The sequence below is a fragment of the Seriola aureovittata genome, chromosome 6 (genome assembly GCF_021018895.1).
Source record: "Seriola aureovittata isolate HTS-2021-v1 ecotype China chromosome 6, ASM2101889v1, whole genome shotgun sequence".
Classification (NCBI taxonomy): domain Eukaryota; kingdom Metazoa; phylum Chordata; class Actinopteri; order Carangiformes; family Carangidae; genus Seriola; species Seriola aureovittata.
The window spans coordinates 9,648,946-9,672,441 of NC_079369.1; the positions used below are offsets into that span (position 1 = coordinate 9,648,946).

The window sequence follows — 23,496 nt, forward strand, 5'->3', positions numbered from 1 at the left end:
CAGCTAATTTATAATTTTCTATTCCGTCCTCATCCAGCAGTTATTAGATTATCATAAGCCACAAAGAAGAAGTTGCTCAATTAGCTGTGTGAATGTTGTGAATGTGTTTAACTTTGAAGAGCAAGAGAGAGCAAGTACCCTGAGTCTACTAATCCTATTTAAACATAGAAATGCATAAATTCAAAGTGATATATTCTATATCATTCATAGTGGATGATACCTCATCTGCATACGCCCACACCAACACCACAATACAGACTCACTCTCCCTGTCTGGCACACTTACTGAGCCTCAATGCCTGTGCCTGTGGCCTGTTAGGCTCCACTGACACGTTAACACAAACTGGTACACACACCAGCACATCAGGCGTGCAGTGTGTTCAGTGAACCAGGTGAGTCATACAAGAGTGTAATCCAGAGCACATTAAGAAACGTTCACATGCTTCCTGAGGTGTGTAAAATGTGAGCGTTTATGTATTTAAATGCGAGTATGAGAGTTAATATGCGAGTATGTTCAAGGTTTCTGCGTGATGCTTGAGCAGCTTAAGGTTTTTAACCTTTGTAGAGTGTTTGTGAGAACTTTTGATCTTAAATGTTTGCAACTAATGGACTGATTCCTGTCTGACCAGCTTTCAGCCTACAAGGTCAAATAAATCTTTAATAATGTAACATCTTACAGTAAATGGTCTGCTCTCCAGTGCGTACAGAGCATGCACTTGCAGATGGACCTTTTGACCTCATTTAACTTCACATACATTCTCATCATTAAAAACTCATGTTTTGCAGTCAACCACTGAGCAAGCAGACCATATCAGTGCAGAAGCTCTGCGTACTGTATTATTGGTCAACAATGACTAATCCCTTTTGGGCTGCTTTACTTTCCTGCCATCTCTTTTTCCAAGTATGCAACAGACTTTTAGGTTGATGCCCTACCTTCCAGGTATACAATGCTTTCTATTCATGACACTAGTTTAGACTTCCACAGTGAACATCTCATGGGCTTTGTATTTTTGTCAGAATAACATCATTGAGTGGTAGTCTAGTTATGAGCGATGAGTATTTCAAAAACCCTCCATGTAGCTGTCGTCAAGGACAGTCTGACAGCTGATGTTTTAGAGATTGAGTACAAATACAGAATAAAAGATGGTATAAAAGTATAAGATTTTTGAACCATGTCTTAAGATTCAAAAGAGAAATGGTTACTATACTGTAAAAGGTTTTTGCTGTACAAAATGCGCTCATATCTCAGAATGTCTGAATTTCCTAGACACTAGTTTGAGAAAATAATCTTCGATCAGATTCCACATACTAGATTTTTTCCAGAGCTGTTAACTACACTGAGAGTTTGGACCTTGTAAGTCGACCGGTTCTGTCCAACTGCTTCTTTCAAAGTCAAGAATGAATCTTCACACTCAATCCCCGCAATCCCTTCCATGCACCAAAAAGGGAGTATTTTTTTTAAAACTATCCCTGCTCTCAAGTGCATTATCTCACCCCAGATAGATGACAAATTATTCACTGAGATGAATAATAATATCGAGCAAATTTCAAAGCTTCACAAGTTTAAAATGACAGAAAATCAGTGGCCTCCTCTGAGGTAGAAAAGCAGTTTAAAAATGTGTGACATTCCTTTGATAAATTATAATAAATTGCTGGTGTTTGTGCTTTGTAGCTGATGGTCTAAAATCTGCAGAAACCATGAGTATGATCCTTTAAACTACAGCCAAGTTCAAGCAGAGCAGAATACACAACCTCGAGTCAGAGCGAGAAAGTGAATTTTTGTGCGTCTCTGCAGGAACTGTATCGCCTCCAGGGATCCTTACTGTGGCTGGACCAGAGGAAGCACCTGCTCTTTCCTCAGACCTGGGACCAGGTATAACACCTCTCTGTTTGCACTAAACATCACCACAGCACGCACACTGTTTGCTCTGCTTCATATAGCACACACACCATACTGCCACTCTGCCTGCCTGCTTTATTCTTCTGCCCATCGGAAATTTTAAGTGTTGTTTTACCACCTTTCTCTTTAAACGAACACCTTTTTTGTTTTGTTTTGATTTATTTCTACCTTTGTCATTCTTCTCAAGGTTATTTTTCTGACAGCACACCCGTAGAGACATCCCATAAATTATTTATTTGGTCTGGAAGTCGGTCGTTCTGTCTGCCACTATTTGAGCCTCTGAGTAACATCTGTGCCCTCTAAGTAGCCTGTCACACAGTCTGCTCTGTTTACCCTTATTGATTCAGCACGTCTGCAGCTGCTGTTAAACAATGTTCTTTCACTTTGCTTGTTATCAAGTAGTGGACATATAAAACTCTGTAGGTGTGCAGAGTTTTGTGTTTGTCCGTTGTGTAACACTGTCTGTATTATGCATGTGTAGCCAGACAGTGTGTTGTCTGGGTGTGTGCATGAATGTGTGTATCTGCCTGGATGTCTTTTTGTCTGTGTGTGTGTGTGTGTGTGTGTGTGTGTGTGTGTGTGTGTGTGTGTCTGAGTCTGAGTCTGACCTCCCTCCTCTCCTGCTACTGAAACGCAGTGGTCTGTCTTGACAGCTCACCTCCAGTCGCAGCTTGCTCTCTCCAGTGAAATCAAATCTCTCTTTAGTCAGGCTGCTTACTGAATTAGGTTCTCAAAACACAGGTGTAGTGCCAGCAGAACAGACAACATGGGCCTTAAAGACCACCTCCGGCTGCCTGCTTATACTATTAAAGGCCTCTGTGTTGGTCTTGATTTGATTTACCAAGGGCGGTCAACTCGACAATCGATTTCGCATCGAGTTACTGTGGATTTCCTCTTTGTGGAATAATGCAACCTCTCTTTGCAAACTGACGCCAGAGGAGAAGTCGGCAATCGGCATTATATAACATCAGATTGCAATGTGGGCTGTTTCTGTGGAAGAGAAGTTTTGTACTTTTTAATGAAAGAAGTTGTTGTGGTCGTTTTACTGGGAGGAAAAATGGTTTTAAGTTTGGTTTTACTGTTGTATGTATGTGTGTTTCTAATTATCCAGTGCTCATTTTGTTTACTAGATATAGTACTACAACAAGGTGATACAAAAACACTCTTGCCAGTGAGAATATGGTGACAAAACAACTTTTTATTCATTACATTTAAATATTTCAACTCTTTATTCACTTCTTTTAGTTAACTGTTTGTCTCTCCGCATGCTAAGTATGCACACCCTCTTACTATAATTGCAATATGTGGTGTTCCGGTGTTATAGCTGACTCAATGTTCGGAGAATTGTTTTTTAATTAAACAATAATTTTTATTTCATTAAATAACCTTTGCTGCTTCATAGTCTTTCCACGTAGCCTCTGGCTGCAGAAGGATTCCCTATGGTGCAGATACTCCTGGTTGGGCATCTGTAAACATTGTCCACAGGACTCAATATGCATAAACATATGGTCTTTATCCCTTTCTGCTTTATTATGAAGCCTGGGAGAATGTGTTTGAAATAAAAAACATGGATTAAAAAAAAAAAAGGAAACAAACAAAACATAACTCACACACATACACAGATCCCAGAGACAAAGCTAATGTATATAAAGTAAATGACCCACGGGCCGTGAGAGCCAGCCAACTGAACACAAGACAGTGTTCTTTATTAAGATGACAATTGCTGTAGGTCCGTGGCACATTTGGACTCATTTGTCACAATGTTTTCTCGGCATTAAAAGCACAATCGTTGGCTGCACTGCGTTGGCTGCACTGCGGCCCGAGCCTTTAGCTAATTGCAGAATGCTGATTTCTTAGTCTGTTGTCTCAATGAGCTCAATTCAGCATCCTCGGGCAGTGCGTGCTCTGGTTCTTCAAAGGTTGTTTGTGGGCCAAATGGTGCCTCAGTGTAGAACCATGAAAAACTTTAAATGGTTGTTTACTTCTTTTTTAGCAATTTCCCAGATTAATCCAAAGTGTCTTCAGTGGTTTTGACTGATTCATTTAAAACAACAGATCAAGACAAAGAAACATATGTCTGTACATCTTTGATTTATGATATCCACCCACCAGGAAATTTAAAGATTCTTTTTTTCATGGCTGCTTCCCTGAAGGCTTGTAACTCTAAGTAAGATCACATATATCTTAATATCCTTTAAATTATTACATAGGCTTACATCAGTTCAGGGCATCTCTGCTGCCAAGTCCTCACTGATACGACAGATCCTTACTAAGAGAACCCTGAAGTGTTTGGTTACAAGCGTGAGTCATGTCTCCGTGGTTCATTCTAACAATTTATGCCCAAGGGTTCAAATCCATTTATAGATAATGCATTAAAGTCAAAGTAAATTAGCCCAATGAAGAAATGGTTTGAGCACGTAACTCTCAGTTAAAACACAACCTGTTGTGTTTACACTTGAGCTTTTTCACAGATTAAACAAATGAGATGAATTGTGTTAATTACGGAGCTCTGCAAGTATTTTGTTGAGACAGACCCAGGCTAGCAGTTTCCCTCAGTTTACAGTTGTTAAGCTAAACTAATCAGTTTACCTCTACAGAACAGATATGAAAGTATTATCAATCTTCTTGTATAACTCTAGAGTAAATATGTATATTTCCCAAAATGTCAAACCATACCTTTAATACACTTTTTGATGTATACCTTAATGTTATGGTGGAAACTAGTCTCCAATGTTAATTGTTCTTAAGGCATAAATCACCATTACATTACTTGGATATGATGTATAGCTGTCGATTTGTCTGTGTGTGTGTCTATTGTTTTCCCACATTAGATTTCCAGCATTACCAAGAAATTGTCTTTTTCACACAAAAGCTAAAACAACCACATCTCATATGTTTGACTTTAATCACTTAATTACCAGTACCCTGTACTAAATGAAACCTACTGGCACACACTCAAACACACACACATTTACTCAGTCTATCCATTGCAACTTTTCTTTTTTTTCTCCGATATACTGAAAGCAGATGTGTTTTTCTTTGTAAGCACCTGGTCTGTGAGCTGTTCTCATTTCCTCTCTGCTTCCACACTTCATCATATATTATTGTCCTTAGAGTTTTCCTTGCTCCCCTGTTGTCCAAATGGGAAATGAGTTTTGAATCACCGGGCTAGAGCTGTAAAAATAAGATATGTCATAATTTATCTAACGTAATAAGAAAGTTTTTGTTGAACGTTTAACTTATCTGACAAATTATTTTTTAATAAGGGTATAAGAGGTTTTTCATGATGATCTTCTGGCATTGTTTTGAGAGCCTCGCTACCTCAAAGCAGCACATTAATGATGGACTCCCAAATCCTTGAAGGCATGAGCTTTATATTTACACCACAAATTTCTAATGTGAAGACAAGTATGCTGACTTAGACATATTTGCAATTTGGTGCATTAATTAGCTTAATTAATGACCCTGCAGACACAAGTGGTTAACTTCAAATTATAATGACAATTATTGCAAAATATTAGGCAGCTCAAATGCCTCTTCAGTTCTTCTGCTGTTTTAAAGTTGTTGTTTTTCTCACTTTCTCACAAAAAAAACAAAGACTTCAACAACCTAGGTGTCAGAGGAGCTTCCAGAGATATACGCTTCCTTGTTACTTGTCCTCTGCCGTAACATTGAGATAGTTTTCCTCTATCAGAGTGGATCTATGCTGTGTGTCAGTGGCCGAGTTGCTGTGCCTCTGTGTCTTCTGATTAATGACTGTGTCTCTTCTCCTCTGCAGACTGCCGTTCGAGCAAGATGTTGAACAGGGAAACGTGGCCCACTTGGGTGACTGTGACGGTAAGAGGAGTGATTCTCGGTGTGTTTGTGTGTGTGTGTGTTTGCCCAGATGTGTTGCAGCTAATAGTGCTCTTGTCTTTGCCCAGATCCTTACATAACTTGTGTATCTTCAGGGTAAACAACAATACAGTAAAAGAGAGGAAGAGCCTGGTAGTTTCAGTTTATACAGAGGAAATCCACAAATAAACACAGAGACAAGTCCCAGTCCACCTCACTGCTCTGTAGTATCTCACTTCTCCCAGCAGCAACCACCAAGATCCAACGCGAAGACGGTCTGCTAGTCTCATTTAGTCTCTGTGCCGGCAAGAAAATCCCTGTGTATGTTTTAACTAGCTTTGTTCTCCTTACTGTTTACTCTGTCCTTACTTGTAGGCTATCTTTGCTTTGGTCTGGTAGGTTTTGTTGCATGTACACGATGGTTAATTATATTCAACTCCAGCTTGAATTCCCCTTGATGTTTCTTTTTTTTTTTTTTTTTTCCCCTCCCCATATCGTCATGAAAATAGAAGTGGTACACAGCAAAGCAAAATCTCTATTCTAGATACACAGAGGTTTTGGATAGTCCCATGACACCCCCTCGCTTTGATGTGAGCGCTAATTCCAATGCGTGCAAATTAATCCTTTGCTTCTGAAAGTTCCCTGAGTTCATGTGCCGTGCTCCCCGAGAAAAGAACAGATAAATATTGCATAATCGGAACCCGCATACAACTCTAATCCTGTTTCAGATGGGTGCTCTGTTTGATGCTGCTCTCTCACTTCAGGTCCTCTGACCACCAAACCACGGGGGACGGCTTCTGTAACTGATGGCTGATGCTCTTACTGTGCACAGCGAAGTTAAGCTAGTTATTTGTCTTCATTAAGCCCATTTCTAGCTCCCTATAGAACATGTGGGGGACTTTAATCAAGCTTTTTGTCTTGCTCCTACACAGAAACTCATGATCTTCCAAAAGGTCTGTTTCTGTTTAAAGCAGGTTGTGCTCTGCATCTCTCCTTTTCTTTTGATAAGTTTTTGCGAAATAACATAAACTAGATGAAAAATGTGAGAAATTTCCTCTCCACAAGGGAACTCCACTTCAGCAGATACATGCTTGTTGTGCAGAAAGCTTGTAATTAAAAGTGCAACTTCTATGATCATTACTCTACTTCTGCACTACACCACTGGGTGAGAGATGTACATAATTACTCATGCTCAGTGCTAATGTACTATTTTACAAGCTCCAGTCTTGGATCCTCTTCTTTATTTGTTATATCTTGACCTCTGGTGCTTGTGTCTCAGGGGGTCAGAGAAAGTAATCACACTCATACTGAAGGTGTAGTTATATAAGCTTTCTACTCTCTGCACATTGTAGATCATCACAGCACATTTTTTCTGAATGGTTTGTAAAATGTCCATCATCAGTACTCCAGTGATTTCATTTCTCTAAAGTTAGGGGACTTACGAGAGAAAAAAAGGTCAAATAAAGCAGGAGAAATATCCTGACTTTTAGTCCCTAGTGAATGAGAGTACCGAGCCGCCTCACATACTCTATAAATATCCACTAGACATTCTCTCTTTCTCTCTTTCTCTGTCATTTCCTGCACTTCTATGCCTTTCTGCATGCGCCTGCAACATTGTGTCGTGGAATTTGAAACTGAGCAATGTAACACCTCTGGGTTCTCCGTAACATACTGTGGACAAAAGCCAAAGAAACACATGTATATGGGATGAAAGAATTAATGCTTTGAGTTATATTTACGTGTCAAGCCATCACATGGCCCATCCCACATGGGATCATAAGATACCTTTACAAAACATCAGTTTTTACAGTGCAACAGGAAAGTGATTCCAGATCTGCTGGTTACAAATCAGTCCAGGGGATTGTGTTAAAACAAATATTAGTCTTTACTTATACAAACAGCCATGCATTCACTAAGTAAATTGTCAGTTTGAATGTCTTATATTCAAATAACTGTTTCAGTCATTGTGAGTCATTCATGTCCATCAAAAAAAAATTCCAATACAAACTGAAACCCGTTATCACATATTGGACAAATTCAATTTCCTCCTGCCCAGGCAGTATACTGACCCTTTTTCAGGATATATAGGGGGAGGCGGTATGCCAGTTCTTATTTTAGCTAAATTAGTTACAGTTATTCTTAAATTATATCACCAAAACCACAGTTTTTTTTTGCCCAGTAATAATTGACATTGTGAAAGACCTTTTAACTAAAACATACAGTATCAATGTTCTATAGCTAGTATGGGGCAAGCTCCAAAAACATTGGATCCTACACTTCCCACAATACATCTTGATCGTGTCTTTCATTAGACTCGAGCAACAGAAGACCTCATAGATCTGTAATACTTCTTTAAACTGTCCCCAAATATGAAGCAGAATTTGAGTTTTCAGATTTGTAGACATCAGCTCACTCAGTTACACTGGGATCAAAGGGTTCTGCTCCCTGGTTTCTGTTCTCCTTGGACCGGTGTCAGATAGAGATGTACTGTCCTGCTCTCCGGCCCTGCCTTTGAGGAATTTCATAGCTCTGAGGCATGTTTGTGCCTGCATCTGATCCCGTCATGAAATATGCCCAAGCTGAACTCTCTTGACAGAGGTGAGCTCTGTTGTCACTAGATGAACGAGAGCTGCTAGGCTGGCATGGCTGCAATGCGAACCTGTATCTATCTGAATGCTGCCATCGACGCTTTATTCCAGATATTGTGATGAACCTGGTGCCGCGCTCTATCTTTCCATCATATACCTTATATAATATTTTATTTTATTTGACATTTTCATTGTCTCTGATATGGATGTTTTCCTCAGTGTTTCCTGTTCCTAGTTAACACTAAGTCCATCTTTCTTTGTCTTCCTGTGAGACAAATACTCTCAGCCGTCTGCAAACGCAACATTCAGTCAGAGGAAGACAGAGAGGCGCAGCTTCAATGGGCTTGTTATGACAAACTGTCACTGACACCGTTAAGACTTTGAAAACTGCCTGCACACCCTCTCTATATGTGTCTGTCAGCATCTTTCTCTGCTTCTCTTCACATGCCTTATTCCTCACGCACAATGGAGGCACAATGTACATTTGTCTACTTACAAACACACACAAATACTCACAGGATTTGTGTGTGTTTGTAAGTACACACACTAACACAAGCTCCTCGGGGACTTGGATTGGTGAAATAGACAGAAGGCTTTTGGTTTGTGAATATTTCATATCTCTATATTGGACTCATTCCACCTGCCTGTATCTTGACCCAGCAGATGGGAGGTGAGATATGGTCTGGCCTATCTATCTCTCTTTGGGGAAATTCAGCAATCTCATTTTCACTCTCTCTTTGCTTACTTCTTTCCTCGAGGAGGAGTCTCTTTCTGCAGCTGCATGTCAAACTGCATTTTCCCTCTCCAGCCTCCAGTCATGATCAGAAATCATTTAATCTTCAACAGTCAATTATCAGAATAAACTGTTTTTTATTACTATCTCATGAGAGCTCTTACAATCTCTTTTTTTTTTTTTTATGAAGACTACTGTTTGTTATTAGGTAACAGGTACAGTCAACCAGTAGGTCCCAACCTTGGGTTTAGGGTGTCTCTAGTGGATCACAAGATAAATCTGAGGGGTTTTAAAACTGTTTTCTGATCTGTGCCTTTTTCCAAGGGCCAGAGAGTTTTACCTCTTGTGGCTAAGGAAACAATCTGAGTTTACAAGGGAGAATTCCTCTTTGGCAGCAACTTGTGACGAGCAGTTACAAGGAGAGATTTAATCGAATCACAGACCAAAAAGGCTGCAGTGTCCTAAATTTCACCTAAATTACTAAATGCGTATTTTTTTCTCCACCTTCGAGTGGTATGTAGCCACTTAGCCACATAGCATTTACTTCCATTTGCCCTGATCTTAAGGGACTGTTTTCTTTGGTACAAAGTAGTTCCAGTTTTTCTTTTTTCAAAAGAAATGGGGCCATTGTTTGTGGCAAGTTGTGCTTTTCCTTGTCACCTTTTGAATTTATAACAAATTGAACCCTTTGTTGCATCTGAGCCTCTTCTAGATTCTTTTTCATTGTGCAGGTTTCCTCTCTACAATGTTTTTCAAAGCTGTGGGCACCAGAAACAAAATCTCAGAGACATATATCTAAAAACCTGGTCAAATGTTACCTAATCTGTCTGCATCGCCCAAGTATTGTAAGTTAAAAGAAGAAGAAAGAAAATACGTTTTTTGTAATTTGGCTGAACCAGCCCCTTGAGTTTAAGATTGTTATATTCAGCTTGTTATGCTGGTTTCGTCTTTGTAGTTAGTCTGAAAAAAAATGAAAACAAGTAATTTATTGTACCAAAGTCTTTGCTCGTCTGCTGCTTCTCTTCGTCGTGCTTCATCCCTCTTCAGCCCCAGTCAGTGCTACACTGATTTCAGTGCAGCCTTGTCGTCAGACCTCAAAGGGAGATGGATGGACGGCCTTACTTAAAGCCCAGCTAACTGCCTCCCCTTTCTCCTTAGCCAGAGAGAAGCAGTTGCTGGAAGGAGAATCGATTTTCATCTCTCCTCTGGCTGATGGCAGTCGAATAGATATCAAGGGTGATACTGCAAGGGGAGAGGAATGGGGCTGAGAGGAGCAAAGAAGGGGGGGGGGGGGGGGACCTGGGTAAATCAGATCAAGGAGTAGAGACCAGAGCAAAAAGAATGAGTAAGGGATTGAGAGATCACAGGAAGAAGGCAAACTTTGAGGATGGAAAGGGTGAAACGGTTCAGGGGATCAGAAGTGTGGAGTCATAAGGGTGAATAAGAAAAGAAGCGGAGTGATGGGGAGAGAGGAAGAAAGAAAGGCGAGGTGGCAAGGGGGTAATCACATAGGAAACTGCGGGTGAGGGGGATGAAAGCTTTGCGAATGGAGGGAGGTGCAGGGAAGTGAGAGGAGCGGCTATTTTCATGGGTGCTAGGACGGGGTCGGTGTGACAAATGGTCTGAGAGTGCCACCGGCGTCTCCTGTGTCACAGCACTGTCACTGGCCTCCTCAGTGGGCTCGTGGCCAGGTTGTAACTCTGCCAAGGTGATGTAAACCACCTGCCTCTTATCCTCATAACTTTTTCTTTTCATGTATCACTGAGCTGTTGCCCTTATCCTCACTTCACACCATCTACATCTTTATTTTGGGACCTTCAGTTTATCTTAATTTGTCATAAAAATCGATTAAATGAGCATAATGCTTCTCACACCATCGCTAACCAAATGTCTTTTTGCCGTGTCAGAAGACCACAGAGTGACATCACTTTAGTTATGGGAAACTACGAGGAAGTCAAGTGTAGCTAAGGTTATTGCCTTGTGGTTATGCATGGTTCTCTCTGCATTTATTGGAAAACAAAGATCCCACACACACACACACGCACACACACACACCAAATATTAGTATGTAGAGACATGCTGTTCCTCTAAGCCTGCTCTGATCAAAGCAGGGTTTGGAAGCACAACGTCTAATTTAGACGATGTGTTGTGGGAGGGACGCTTTGATGAAAGGGATGAGGTCAGAGAAATATCTGGGTTCAATTATGTGTGTGTGTGTGTGTGTGTGTGTGTGTGTGTGTGCGTGCGTGCGTGTGTGCGTGTGTGTGTGTGTGTGAGGCATAATGTATGTCCATTAGTCTGTATGGACTCTACTTTCTCTCAGGCGCTATGCAGGCTAACTTTGCTGTTGTTCGGTAATTTTGTGGGTCCAGACATGCATGCTTGCTCTGGGGGGGGGGGGGGGGGGGGGGTGACGCAGCTGTTCTGGCATCAAGTTGTGCTTGTATTTCCACCTGCTCAGACCACATTTAATCGAAAACACAAGTGCAAAGAGCAGTTTTTAAGGCTTTAGCTAGCAGATGCGCAAACAATTTTCAATGTGATCAAAGCAGATTCTCTAATCATAATATAATCTACAGCAGCTTTGAGTATTTAATGTATATGGTCTTTCCTTGTTCTTTTGGCTAAACTCGTGAGGCTGTCATGCAGCAGCAGGAATGGTTTGTTTGTTCCACCTGCAGTCTCAAATTTGAGTGATATGATGTAATACTCATACTTACACTCAGGTCAAACTGTGTTGATATATTCATCAATTATTCAATTTGATAACACATCTCACAGCTTTTCCTCCGGATTAATCCTGAGATTTATCAATATTTTGTCTGGATGATCAAATCTCTGAGTACCATTTTCCTCTGGAAGGAGTGAGTTTATTCCTCTCAGCTTGTCAAACTAGCGGTGTAAACACACTTTGAACCCAACGCACACCTACTCTCAGAGATCAAAAATGCAGAAGCAATACTGGTGCAACACTCTGGCTCTTTCATGTGTTTTTTTTATAGTGTTTGGGCAACAATGCTGTTGTGTGGCACAGAGACATGAGCATCCGCCTTTGGCAACACAAATACTACGTGTTAGTGGCTTAAATTCATTTCTCATTTTAGTTTCTTCAGGAGAATGGTTGATAATAAATGAAAAGATTTTTTTTTTATCCCGTATAAAAGGAAAATGTATTTTGAAACTGCTAAAACTGTGTCTCAACTGCTTTGGACATGTGGTTTTGGATTCTGCACCAAGACATTTCTTGGCCCATTAGGAAACTGTCAGACCCGATGTGATTGGCCATTAGTGAATCCTGCCCTGACTCCACCCGCTGATTTTGTATTCCTCCGACTAATAATGCATAAATTTCAGTTTGAGCCTCTTTTACTAGTTTGTACTGTGCTGTGCCTGTGGTCTCTGAAATTGCAGAAAATGATTTGGTCACACCCATTTGTACCCAGAGCTTGAACTAGCAGTTTAGCTCACAGGAAAATAAAACTATTGATGTATGTGTGTGAGCAGTTGTGTGCCCTCTAAATTAGTAGGCTCTTCACAGTGGACAACTCAGACAGCATGACAAACTGCAGCTGGATTTGTGCTGGATTTAGTTTTAATGATGTTTGAGCAGAACAGACTCAGCTGACAGAAACCACTTAACTAAGTCTGAACTGCTGGGAGTTCTGAGTGTGTGTGTGCGAGGTGAGCACGTGCGAATGTGCATGCGATAGGTAATATAAACCATTTCTGTAAACAGCGTAATGAGTCGGATTTGGTTCAGGCGTCGACACACGGTATAGGATGTCGGATCCACTTACGGCAGGTTATCACGACGTGTCGATTGGCTGGCTTCACTTTTTCCAGGTTGTGACCCTTGCTGACAGGCAGATCGGTTACAGCATAAACACGGTCTAAATGGTCTGCCAGACCTCAAGCTTCTCTCTTTTAATTTGCCATGAGGGTCTCTAAATTCTAAAGGAAAAAGATTTGTGCATCCAAATCATTCAGTTGGGACCCTGCAACAGCTTCAGAAATGCCAAGCGCCTCAATCTCACTGCAGCAGTGAGCTAAACACTCCCTCATTTTATTTTGCTGTTTGCAGGCATTTTGGGGGAATGACTCAAATTGTGTTTGCACAGACAGTTCATCAGCTAAAGTCAACTCTGTTAAACCAGCCATCAAACAGGCAGAGGAGGCGTTGTGTGGGGGCGTACGTGGGGCTGTAGCTGCTGTAGACACGTCCTGCTTCATCACATTCCTCCGTTGTTCCAGCTCAACACATTTCTCAAATCTCTTTTCCTCTTTGTTGATAAAAGCAGAGCAGGCTTCTCGACAAATGCATGCATCCAAACCCTCAACGACACACACACACTCACACACATGCACGCACGCAGACGTTCACACTCGCGCATACTCATTCGCCACCCGTTTTTGCTGTGAACTCACTCAGGCGTAATGACATAGCTAGTGTTGCCACAGTGTAGCTACAGATGGAAGCAATTATGGTGCTGTGAAAATATTTCCTGAAGTAAGGCAGTGTTTTGACTGCTGGGACAGCGGGACGCAATCGCTCAGTAATTGAGGTCCACTGAAACATCAATAAGGCGAAGGGAGATTGAAGAATCCTTGTTGTCCGTCATGTTAGAGTAGATGACGGTCACTGCGTAGCCAGGGCCAACTGTCTTTCTCTCTGGTGGTTGTAATGTAGTGAGGAATTTTGTTTTGTGCAGGAAGGAAAATTTGTTGCCAAATTTATGACTGTGGTCTCATCTAATTCCGTTCTAATTGCTGCGGTTTGGAGAGAGGCCTGAGTTGAGGCTTAGGAGGGAGCACCCATAAAGTAGACACAGTTCTTTGTATTTACATGGCAGCTAGTTAAAGCACAGGGTCTTATGTCCTCTGATGATAAATGTGTTGCCCCGTAGTCTGAACCCCAACAGAGAGACAGAGACAGACAGGAAACAAGAGCAAAAGCGGGGGGTAGTTCATTTTTTTGTTTGGTGCGGTCTTCTCTTTCAGACAGAGCGAGAGAGGGCTCTGTAACCTTGACGCCACAGCCGTCCTGCCTCCTCCCCTAACTCCCTCTGCTGTCACTCCTGCAAGTCAGACACCAAGGGCACGCTGAGAAAGGGAGGGGGGGAGTCAAAGAATAGACAAGTAGAGATAGAGGAAGTGTGGTGTGTAGCTGAGCATCCCCAGACTCCAGACTGCGCTGTAACTCACACATCTCTCCCACCCCGAGGAGTTTCTCAGAGAACAGAGCTGATCCCCTCAGTGAAAACCGTTGGCTGATGAAATGTGAGGACCTATGTGCCTTATAACTATTGACGTGTGTGCACACGTATGGTGTGTACTTGGGCAAGGCAGAGGCGAAAGAGAAGCAAAGTAGTGTATGGTGTGTGTGTGTGTGTGTGCACTGTTCAGGGGAGAGATGTGGAATTTTTTTAGCGAGCTCTAAGAAGATAAGAATAGCAGCCTCAGCCTCTGGAAAGCTTGGCGAGGTGCGAGGACTCCTGAAGGGCTTCAGCTCTTTCATCTGACTTCCTCCTCTGAGTCCTCCCCCTGCTCCTCACATCTCCTTCCCCACAGCGGGAGCCTCAGAGAGAGCCTTGAAAAACACAGAGGGCCTGCTGACCCCTCAGCGAGCCACGGGTCTCCACTGATAGGTGTGTGTGTGCGTGTGTGCGTGCGTGCGTGCGTGTGTGTGTGTGTGTGTGTGTGTGTGTGTGTGTGTGTGTGCGCGTGTGTGTGCGCGTGTGTGTGTGTGTGTGTGTGTGTGTGTGTGTGTGTGTGTGTGTGTAGGGTTGCCATCTTTCAAGGACTGGTTGAAGTGAGATTTTGGGTGGTGAAAGCTGTACGCATATAGAGTACAGTTACTCTTAGCTGTTGGTTTTACTGACTTTCTCCAAAAAATGCACTAAAGAGTGAAAAACAGTGAAAACCTAAACCCACCCTCTTTCTATGTCACACATCTAAAACTTGTTCCATTCTGCAAAGGGCCAGTAATTAAAGCCATTTAGAGTAAACGAAGCCCTGTTTCAACCTTGATAGCTCAGAAAATGTTTCAGCTCATACAGACTGAAGAGAAAATACAAGGAGATTCAATGCCAATGCAAATGAGCTGCAACAGAGTCCTTCTGAGTAAAAGAAAAATACATATAAAGTAAAATAGTCAAAATTAAATATAGATAGACTCCTGGATTTTAAAAAAAAGAACATATTAACCCTAAAGAAAGCATTTCTTCGTGTTCAGGTGGCTTCACTGTACCGTATTACATATTATATCACACCATTTACAAATGTAGTATTTAAAAAACTGATTCAACTGATTTTGAATCATCATATCATATCATAATCATATCCAAGTCAAGGAACCAGAAGGAAAACATTTTCAGAGGCAGGGAACTAGTTTTATGTAGAAATACAAAAGTTTGAAAACCAAGTTCTCAGGGGCTTTAATGTCTAATATTAGTGCTGCTGCTTTTTTTGGATTAATTAAAAGCCGGAGGCCATGACCTTGACAAACTGTACCTTTAAGCACAAATAAAACTGTCAGGGTGCTTGATTGCAAAGATTTCCTCAAGTAGAACAACATGATGAAAAATTTAAAAATGGTAACATTAAACTACATTTAATTTTCACATTTCCACATTATAGTAGAGTGATTCAGTTTAATTATCCGTTCAATTTAAATTCTTTGTCACAGCCTAAAACTAATTCAATAGTGAAATTACCACAGGTTCAGTATTGTTTTATTCTCACAGCTTCTGATTTTGTGATCCAATAATATCACACAACCCTGACAGGGGCTGTTCTGCATAAATAGTGCTGTTACTTTTGATACTTCAAGTACATTTTGTTGCTATGTACTTGTACTTAGGCGTGTACTTTAAGTTAAAGTTTGAACGCAGGAATTCTTCTGCAGAACCTTGTATCTGTGATCTGTGTTTGCATGAATGGGTGAATGTGTTGATCTTATGTCATACAGACGCCAGCCCCAAAAAGAAGGTGTGTGCGTGTGTGTGTGTGTGTGTCTGTGTGTGTCTGTGTGTGCATGCGTGTGTGTGTGTGTGTGTGTGTGTGTGTGTGTGTGTGTGTGTGTGCGTACATGTGTGTGTGTGTGTGGGAAGATGGGAAAAAAAAGATGGATCGGTACATTAAACATTATGTGACAGGACCTAGAGCCATTTTACACCCAGCTACACATAAACATACACACTGAAACTACCGGCTCTTAAACACCAGACACTGGTATTTAAGGAATTTGGCTGAACTTACACAAAAACACATACACTCACACACACACACTCACACACACACACACACAAACACACACACACACACACACACACACACACACACACACACACACACAGCTGATGATGAATAAGAGCCTGGGGCAGGTCTGTGTCCTGTGCTGAGTAATAGTTGTCTTGTAAAGTGCAGGCAGGACCTGGAGGCGCTGGGTAATGCCTCAACAGAGAGTCCTGCAGCGTGACTTCAGATTACTGTAACTGCTCTCCACTCACACCACTGGGGGTTGTTTTTGTGTCTATCATTCAGACAGAAATCGACCATGGTGAGTTCTCCTTACTCCCTGCATCAAACAACACGTTTCCTCCTTTTTGCAACACATCAATAACACAACACTACTTTTTTTCGCACTCCCTCTCTTACTCTTTTTCCATCAGTCACACACTCTTTCCATCTCAATCTCTCGTTCTGTCTTTATGCTCCTCTTCCCTCTAAGACTTCCTCTATGCTTTTTCTGTCTTTGTCACTTCTCCCATCAGCGTCTTCCTATCGCTTTCACTCCTGAGTTTGTTGCAGCACCTCCAGTATTGATCACCTTAAACTCCCTTTAGTCCAGGTCAGCTGACAGGCGCTGTGATTCTGAGTGATCGTTCGGCCGAGGATGCTTCCTGACAGCGTGTCCACCTGCGAGGCCTTGGCCCGTGACACAGCGGAGACATTTCATTAAAGGCGGCCTGTAAATTTAGAGAACAGTCTGGGCTGGTTGAACGAATGGGGCGAGGGCAGATTCAGTCAGCCACCAGATGGCGTGCAGCCCTGACATGAGGCCTGATGGTTTAATCATTCTGTTAAACCTCCATAAATTTGTATTGGGAACGAGTCCAACACTACTGCGCCGGGGGTGTTAACATAAAAACAAATTGGCATGTGTTTTCAGCAAGTGGGCGTATAGTTTAGCACCGTGCATAGCTCCGATGTGATACATGGATGTAGCATGTGAGAAAGATTAAGTTGAAATTACCTGGTTCATGATTTGGGACTGAGAGATATGAACCCTCTGGGCGGATCGTTAGACTAATGCTATGCGGACCCGTGCTCCAATTTATTGCCTGCGACATGTTTGTGAATATTTATTATTGCTCTCTGCAATCTGCTTTTGACTTTGCACTTAAAATGAGAATATCAATTACCAAATGAAAACAGCTGCCAACACCATCACCTGTAAGTCATGGGATATAGAGGAAAAGAATAAAAAAAAAATACATCCTACTGAGAAACCCACACATGTATATTTGCACACACAGACTCCCCTGCACACAAAACTCTCTGGAAAACAATTTATTTCTCCACAGTGTCCACCACAGTTCAGTTGCTTTTCTTGGACTGGATGTGACTGAAACTGTTAACAGACTCGCCCTTGTTAAGCGGCCTTTCACTGAAGGTTGACCAGATTGGGAAAACAAGAGCTCCTGATGTAATTGAACCCACAAATTCAATGAGGAACATTCCTGATGGCAACACGAGTGCAAAGGCTGAGAAAAAAACCTTTATGGGAAACAAAAAAGAAAAAGTCGCTGTAGCTTTGATTACACAGCAACAGCAAGGAGTCAGTGCCCCCCCCCCCCCCCCCCGATGATTTTAACACATAGCGTTTCTCTAAAGCAAATCTAGACTTACCTCATTTACCCCAAGCAGAGATTTTCCTGTTTGCACGAAAAGGAGAAAGAAAACCAAAACGAGGAAGGAGGGAGAGAGTTAAAAAATTAAGATACACGGGGCAGCCAGAAGGAGAGAGGGAGAGGTGGAACAGAGGGATGTATAGGTAACAAGAGAGTCGTGCAGGTATGTAATTATGCAGTCATCATTGCAAACCTTGACTCTGAGCCAGCCGAAAGCCTGATCTGCCCTCCTCCTAATAGACCCAGCTGAAGACCTGAATCTATTAACAGCAGGTTTTTTTGGTGGAGATTTTATGGAATTTTAATTGCAAACACATGGCTGGTGCACATAAATGTTTTAACATATTGATCATTCGGGTGCGAGACAGCCAAGTCTGACTGGCCCTCAGGAGCCGAGGTTTTGGGGGTGGTTTTAATTTTTTATATATTTATCTTTATTTTACCAGCAAGTCGAGCAGAACTCTCCTGCAGCTTCCCTCAGCCGTGCTCTCGCTGTCAGGGAGGGGCTGTAAATGGTTTTACAATCATCCCGAAAGTAAGCTCAGTTTACGAGCGAGCGAGGTTTATTCCAAGTAAGGAGCTCTGCAGCGTTTTGTGCTTCTTTTTTAAAGGGCTTTAACTCTCACTCAGTTTCTTGCCATCCTTGAACCACATCTGTGTTAGTTTCACAGCTCACAAGGTGTACTCTTTGTTTATGTGTGAATGAGACACAGATGCAGTAGGAGAAATAGTGTATCTGTTCAAAGAAATGAAAAAAGTAAAAAAAAAAAAAAGAAAGAAAATAGTGCCTGCAGTATTTCAACAGAGGCAAAGGAGAGAAGGATAATGAGCAAGATCACCGAGCCATGGGTACAGGCAGTGCATGTAGTCACTTATTACCACACACATGTGTTAATACATCTATACACATGTATTCACATGACGGCGCACATGCTTTGCCACGTGCATCCCTGCCGTCAGTGCGTGCGTAAACACATTAACATGCAGCGAAATGGAGGATTCTGAAGATGAAAGCCCCTCAGATCAGTGGCTGTACGCTGACACAGTCGTAACCCATCAGGCTCAGAAGTGTGTGCTCGTGGCATCGACAGGTCCACCGGGATGCTGTGAAGTCTCTTTGTTCTGGTTTGATGTGCTGTGTTTCTAATACATGTATTCCAACTCTCTCAAACTGCATAAAAGTTCCCCTGCCTGGCTTTTGATTAAGGAACCTATCGAACTGTAGGCAGCCTCAAATAGTTACCGAATTAATTCCTTAACATCTAAAATTGTGAACACCTTCAGACAGTAATCAAAAGCAGTGTAAGAAGCAAGGAGGTGAAGCATGCCTCTTGATGCCCTTTTGGTTGTTCTGGTGATCATTTTATTTAAGAATAATTCCAGTTCATCACAGGCTTATTTTGGTAGCTTTGGTCATCATCATCATCAGTATAGGTCTATGTTTATATTGGAATATGTTTTATATTCTTTCTTACCTTGTTAAACATCCTTTGGCCGCTCAGATTTATCTTGCAAGCCCTTTGGGGGTCCCGACCTGCAGGTTTGGAGCCATCGGTTTAGACACACAGGCTTGACTATTCGTCTTTTTTCTTGGCTTGTCAGGCTTTATTGTAGCGACGCTGCAGTGTTCCCAGATTTCAGCCATTACTTTGATGAATACAGCACTCTCATTCCCCATAGAAATGAGGGCCAAAACTATGAAAATTAGACCCAAGCTGTAATTATTGTCATTATCTCTTGGATGCATGTGTCTAATCAAGATCATCATCACTGAAGGTGGCTTGAAAATGATCTTCTTCCCCTTCATCCCATTCTCTGTCTTTATCTCACGCACACATGTTCACATGGCCACTGTAGAAAGCGCCGCCAAACTGCGAGCATGGGCCGAGCAGATACACAGAGTCGTCTGCCAGTCCTCTAATCAAGGGAAATGTTTAACCACTGGCATTGAGCTAGCAGGGCTTTCTGTTAATTTCTCCAACTCACCGCTCTTATGTCTTCCGCATAAGAGCGGAAGACATGAGGGAAAAGTTATAGGCAGCCACACAAGTCACTACGATTAACATGACCAAAGCTGTCACGTCCGCCGAGTAACAGAAACATCACTTTGTAGCTTTAATATTAAATCTGATCGTGCAGGAACAACCTTGATTTTATTTGTCAGAATGCGAGTAAAAGTTTCTTTACATCTCTTATGAATTTTTAAGCCATTACTCCCATCATGCCGCCACCCCTGGTGATCAAAGGAGTGGTGGGTAATAGAGAGAGAGAGAGAGAGAGATACGTAGAGAGGATTAACGGCAAACAAGAAGATTGGAGGGAGGGAGGGAGGGACGATACGGGATGTGAGGGAGCCGTTGACTGTGTGTTAGAAACAAAGGAAATCAAATACCAAAGGAAAATTGAAACTATGTGCGTGCGCCGCTGTGCTTTGAATTTGACAGTTAACTGGTGCGGATGTATATATACACAAAAATCCTATCAGTGTTGCTTTCAGCTACAGAGCCGTTCCATCTTCTTCTCTCCTCCAAACTCCCTTCGTCTTCGTCTCTTCACCTTTACAATCCCCACTTATCCCCTCCTCCTCTCCTCCTTCTTATCTTCTCACCTTTTGTTTCAGCTCTCTTCTTCTTGTGTCTCATGTCCTCAGTCTTTTCCTCAACCTTTCTTCTCTTCTCCTCTCTTCTCCTCTCCTCTCCGGTCCTGTCCTGTCCTCTCCTCTCCTCTCCTCTCCTCTCCTCTCCTCTCCTCTCCTCTCATTGTTACGCTGTAATTGGAGCTGGAAGCCTCAAGACAAGCGGCTCAGTGTGCGTCAGGCTGACAGGCAGCCCTGTTGGCTTCTATTAAGCTTTAATAAGTTGGAGGATTGGAAGAGGGAGAAAAGGAGCTGAAGGGATGGGAAAGTGTGCATGCTGCTACTTCTACTGTCACCCCTCGCTAGGATGCAGAGAAACCTGTCTGCTGTCACGCAAATACACACACACACACACACAAACACACAACACACGCTAAACATCCACCCTCTCATTTTCATCAGTTTTTTTCAGCTTATCACCACTGGCTAAAGATTTTGTCCACGTGCTGTTTATCCAAGAAAGACAGTCCTATGTGGGGGGATAAAAGAAACTGACAAAATAATTAACATATGTGAGTGTCTATGTTAAAGATAGAGAGAGAGAGAGAGAGAGAGAGAGAAGAGAGAGAGAGAGAGAGAGAGAGAGAGTTGAGGAAGTCTGCCTCTGTTTCTCTCAGACATACAGTACTAACACACAACACACACGCACACACACTTGTCAGGCCCTCTCCTCCTGCATGAAGATGACAGCAGTATTATTGCACCGTGCAGAATTTAATCTGAAGTGCCACACAGCAACCCTGGACCACAGCTGAGGTAAATGTTAGAGAAATATCTATAGCCTCTGCAGCTGAGTACAGCAAGAGCAATTCCAGCTGTGATGTATGTGAGAGAGGGGGAGATTTGTGGTTTTCCCCCGTTATGTTGCTGCCTTGTTCAGAATTTTTCTGTGGTTCCAGCGCTTCCTTTTTGTTTACAAAGTCATCAAGGCTGCGGTTAAAAAAAAAAAAAAAAAATCCAACCATGGATCAATTCATTACCTGACTTTTCAAATTCCTGCAGTGTGTGTGTGTGTGTGTTTGTGTGTGTGTGTGTGGAAACTGTAAATGAACATGCTTGCGCTGTAACCTCTAAACGCCTTTCTTTGCGCCGCATCTGCTGCCCCCAAGAACGCCCTTTTTACTGAGGAGAGGAGCGATAATGTAATTGGAGCTGGCAGTCATTCCAAACTGAATATTGGCCTGAAACATGAAAATGAATACAACAGGAGTCAGGGCTATGTTTAGGCTGCTGCTGCTGCTGCAACAGAGATGCCAACAATGTGTTCAAGGAGAAAAGAACTTCCAGTGAACAAACGCCAAATTCAATATAAACACAGAAGAACATGGGCGCTTAAATGAATACACAAAGACTACGAGGACGTCTGTGCTGGTTAGCCTGTGTAACCACGAGCTGGCTGTGTGACAGTTTGAAGGAATGAAGTGAGGCGGGGATATGTCTTGTGATCTGAATTATGAGCTGCCATCTGTGTTAAGAGCAGTTTTGAGATATTGAGCAATCAGGTTTTAAATAAATAAATCTAAGTAAACATTAATACTGAGTTGAATAAACACGTTGAAATGCATAACTTAATCCTCATGCAAGGAGCAAAGTCAGGAGAGTGTTAAACAAGAATTTTTTTTAACAATCCTATTTTAGACCAAAATATTAGCTGGAAATACATTATTCCAAGATAAATATTCAGAAGCAGTGATGAACTAATTGGAGGATGAGAAAAGAACAAGTCAAAATGAAATGAGGGGAGAGGAGGTTGTGGCATCGAGCTTATGAACAAATACAAATCACTTTCGCTGTTAAAATGTAATGTCTGGTTAGTCAGAAGGATTTGCCTGAACTGTGCATGTCACATAATTAAGGCCTGTGTCCACGTGTATCACTGAGCTTATTGGATCGGTGATAAAGGACTAATTAACGCTGAAAAGGACATTGATTGACCAGCAGGTCCAGTTGATTAACGTCAGGTTTCAGTCAATGGAAACTGCAAACTTGTTGAGAGTAAGGACTCGTATTGATAGTATTGAGGATCCATTGTCAGTCAATCTAGCAATGAATAGTATAATGTAATAGCTACGTTTACAGCCCAACAATGAACCTCACTTTCTGAATACAGAAAACACAAACACAGATGTTGTATTTTTAGCCACCATATATTTTAGTCCACCACTGGCTCCTAGAGGATCAATACTGATTTAGTGGATCCCTTGAATTTTCCTCAAGCTGCCACTATTTTATGGTTTTTAGTGAAAAGTCTCAACAACTGTTTGTTGGGTTGCCATGAAATTTGGATAACATTGATGTCACAGACGGGATGACTTGTAATCATTTTGGGGATCCTTCCACTTTTTATCGAGCACCACCATCAGGTCAAATTGTGTCTCTCTCTCTCTCTCTCTCTCTCTCCGAACATTGCAAGGCCCTTGTACTTGTCTTGTTTAAGTCTTTGGGCCGACCAAACAACTGAATATGCTTCTTTTTTTTTCGCTCAATTGAGAAAATAATTTTTACCAAAGCACACAAGGAAAGAGCTGATAAAAATGAAGCATGGGTTTTTCTTTAGTAACTGTGTCATCGTATTTGGAAAGAGTTGTTACTGTAGAGCTATGAAAGTGTATTTTTTGTGTTCACCGATGCAAACCAATATCAAATATGCCCGAACAGAAAAATTACTCAACACTATATGGATGAATTACCCTGTGGGAGTAGGAACAGTTACTGTGTTTTTGGGTGAACCTCCCCTTTAATGTGTACAAGAGCACCTCCGGCTCAGCACAGCAGTTCAGCAGTCTCTCACATGGTTTGAGCTGCCATTCCCCAGCTTAATGTCAATGTGTAGAGTATCACATCATTATACAAAGCCACAGGCCACATTAATTAACCACCAGGCTGTCTCATACT

The 23,496-nt window shown here is 41.9% G+C and overlaps 1 protein-coding gene across 1 annotated transcript in view; it reads left to right on the forward strand.

The window, feature by feature from the left end:
• sema6bb (sema domain, transmembrane domain (TM), and cytoplasmic domain, (semaphorin) 6Bb) overlaps positions 1–23,496 on the forward strand; it is a 120,739-nt gene that overhangs the window by 89,732 nt on the left and 7,511 nt on the right. Inside the window, exons 15-16 of the mRNA XM_056378142.1 lie at positions 1,795–1,872; positions 5,678–5,736. Coding sequence (XP_056234117.1) covers positions 1,795–1,872; positions 5,678–5,736 — 137 coding nt within the window. The remainder of the gene's footprint in view (positions 1–1,794; positions 1,873–5,677; positions 5,737–23,496) is intronic.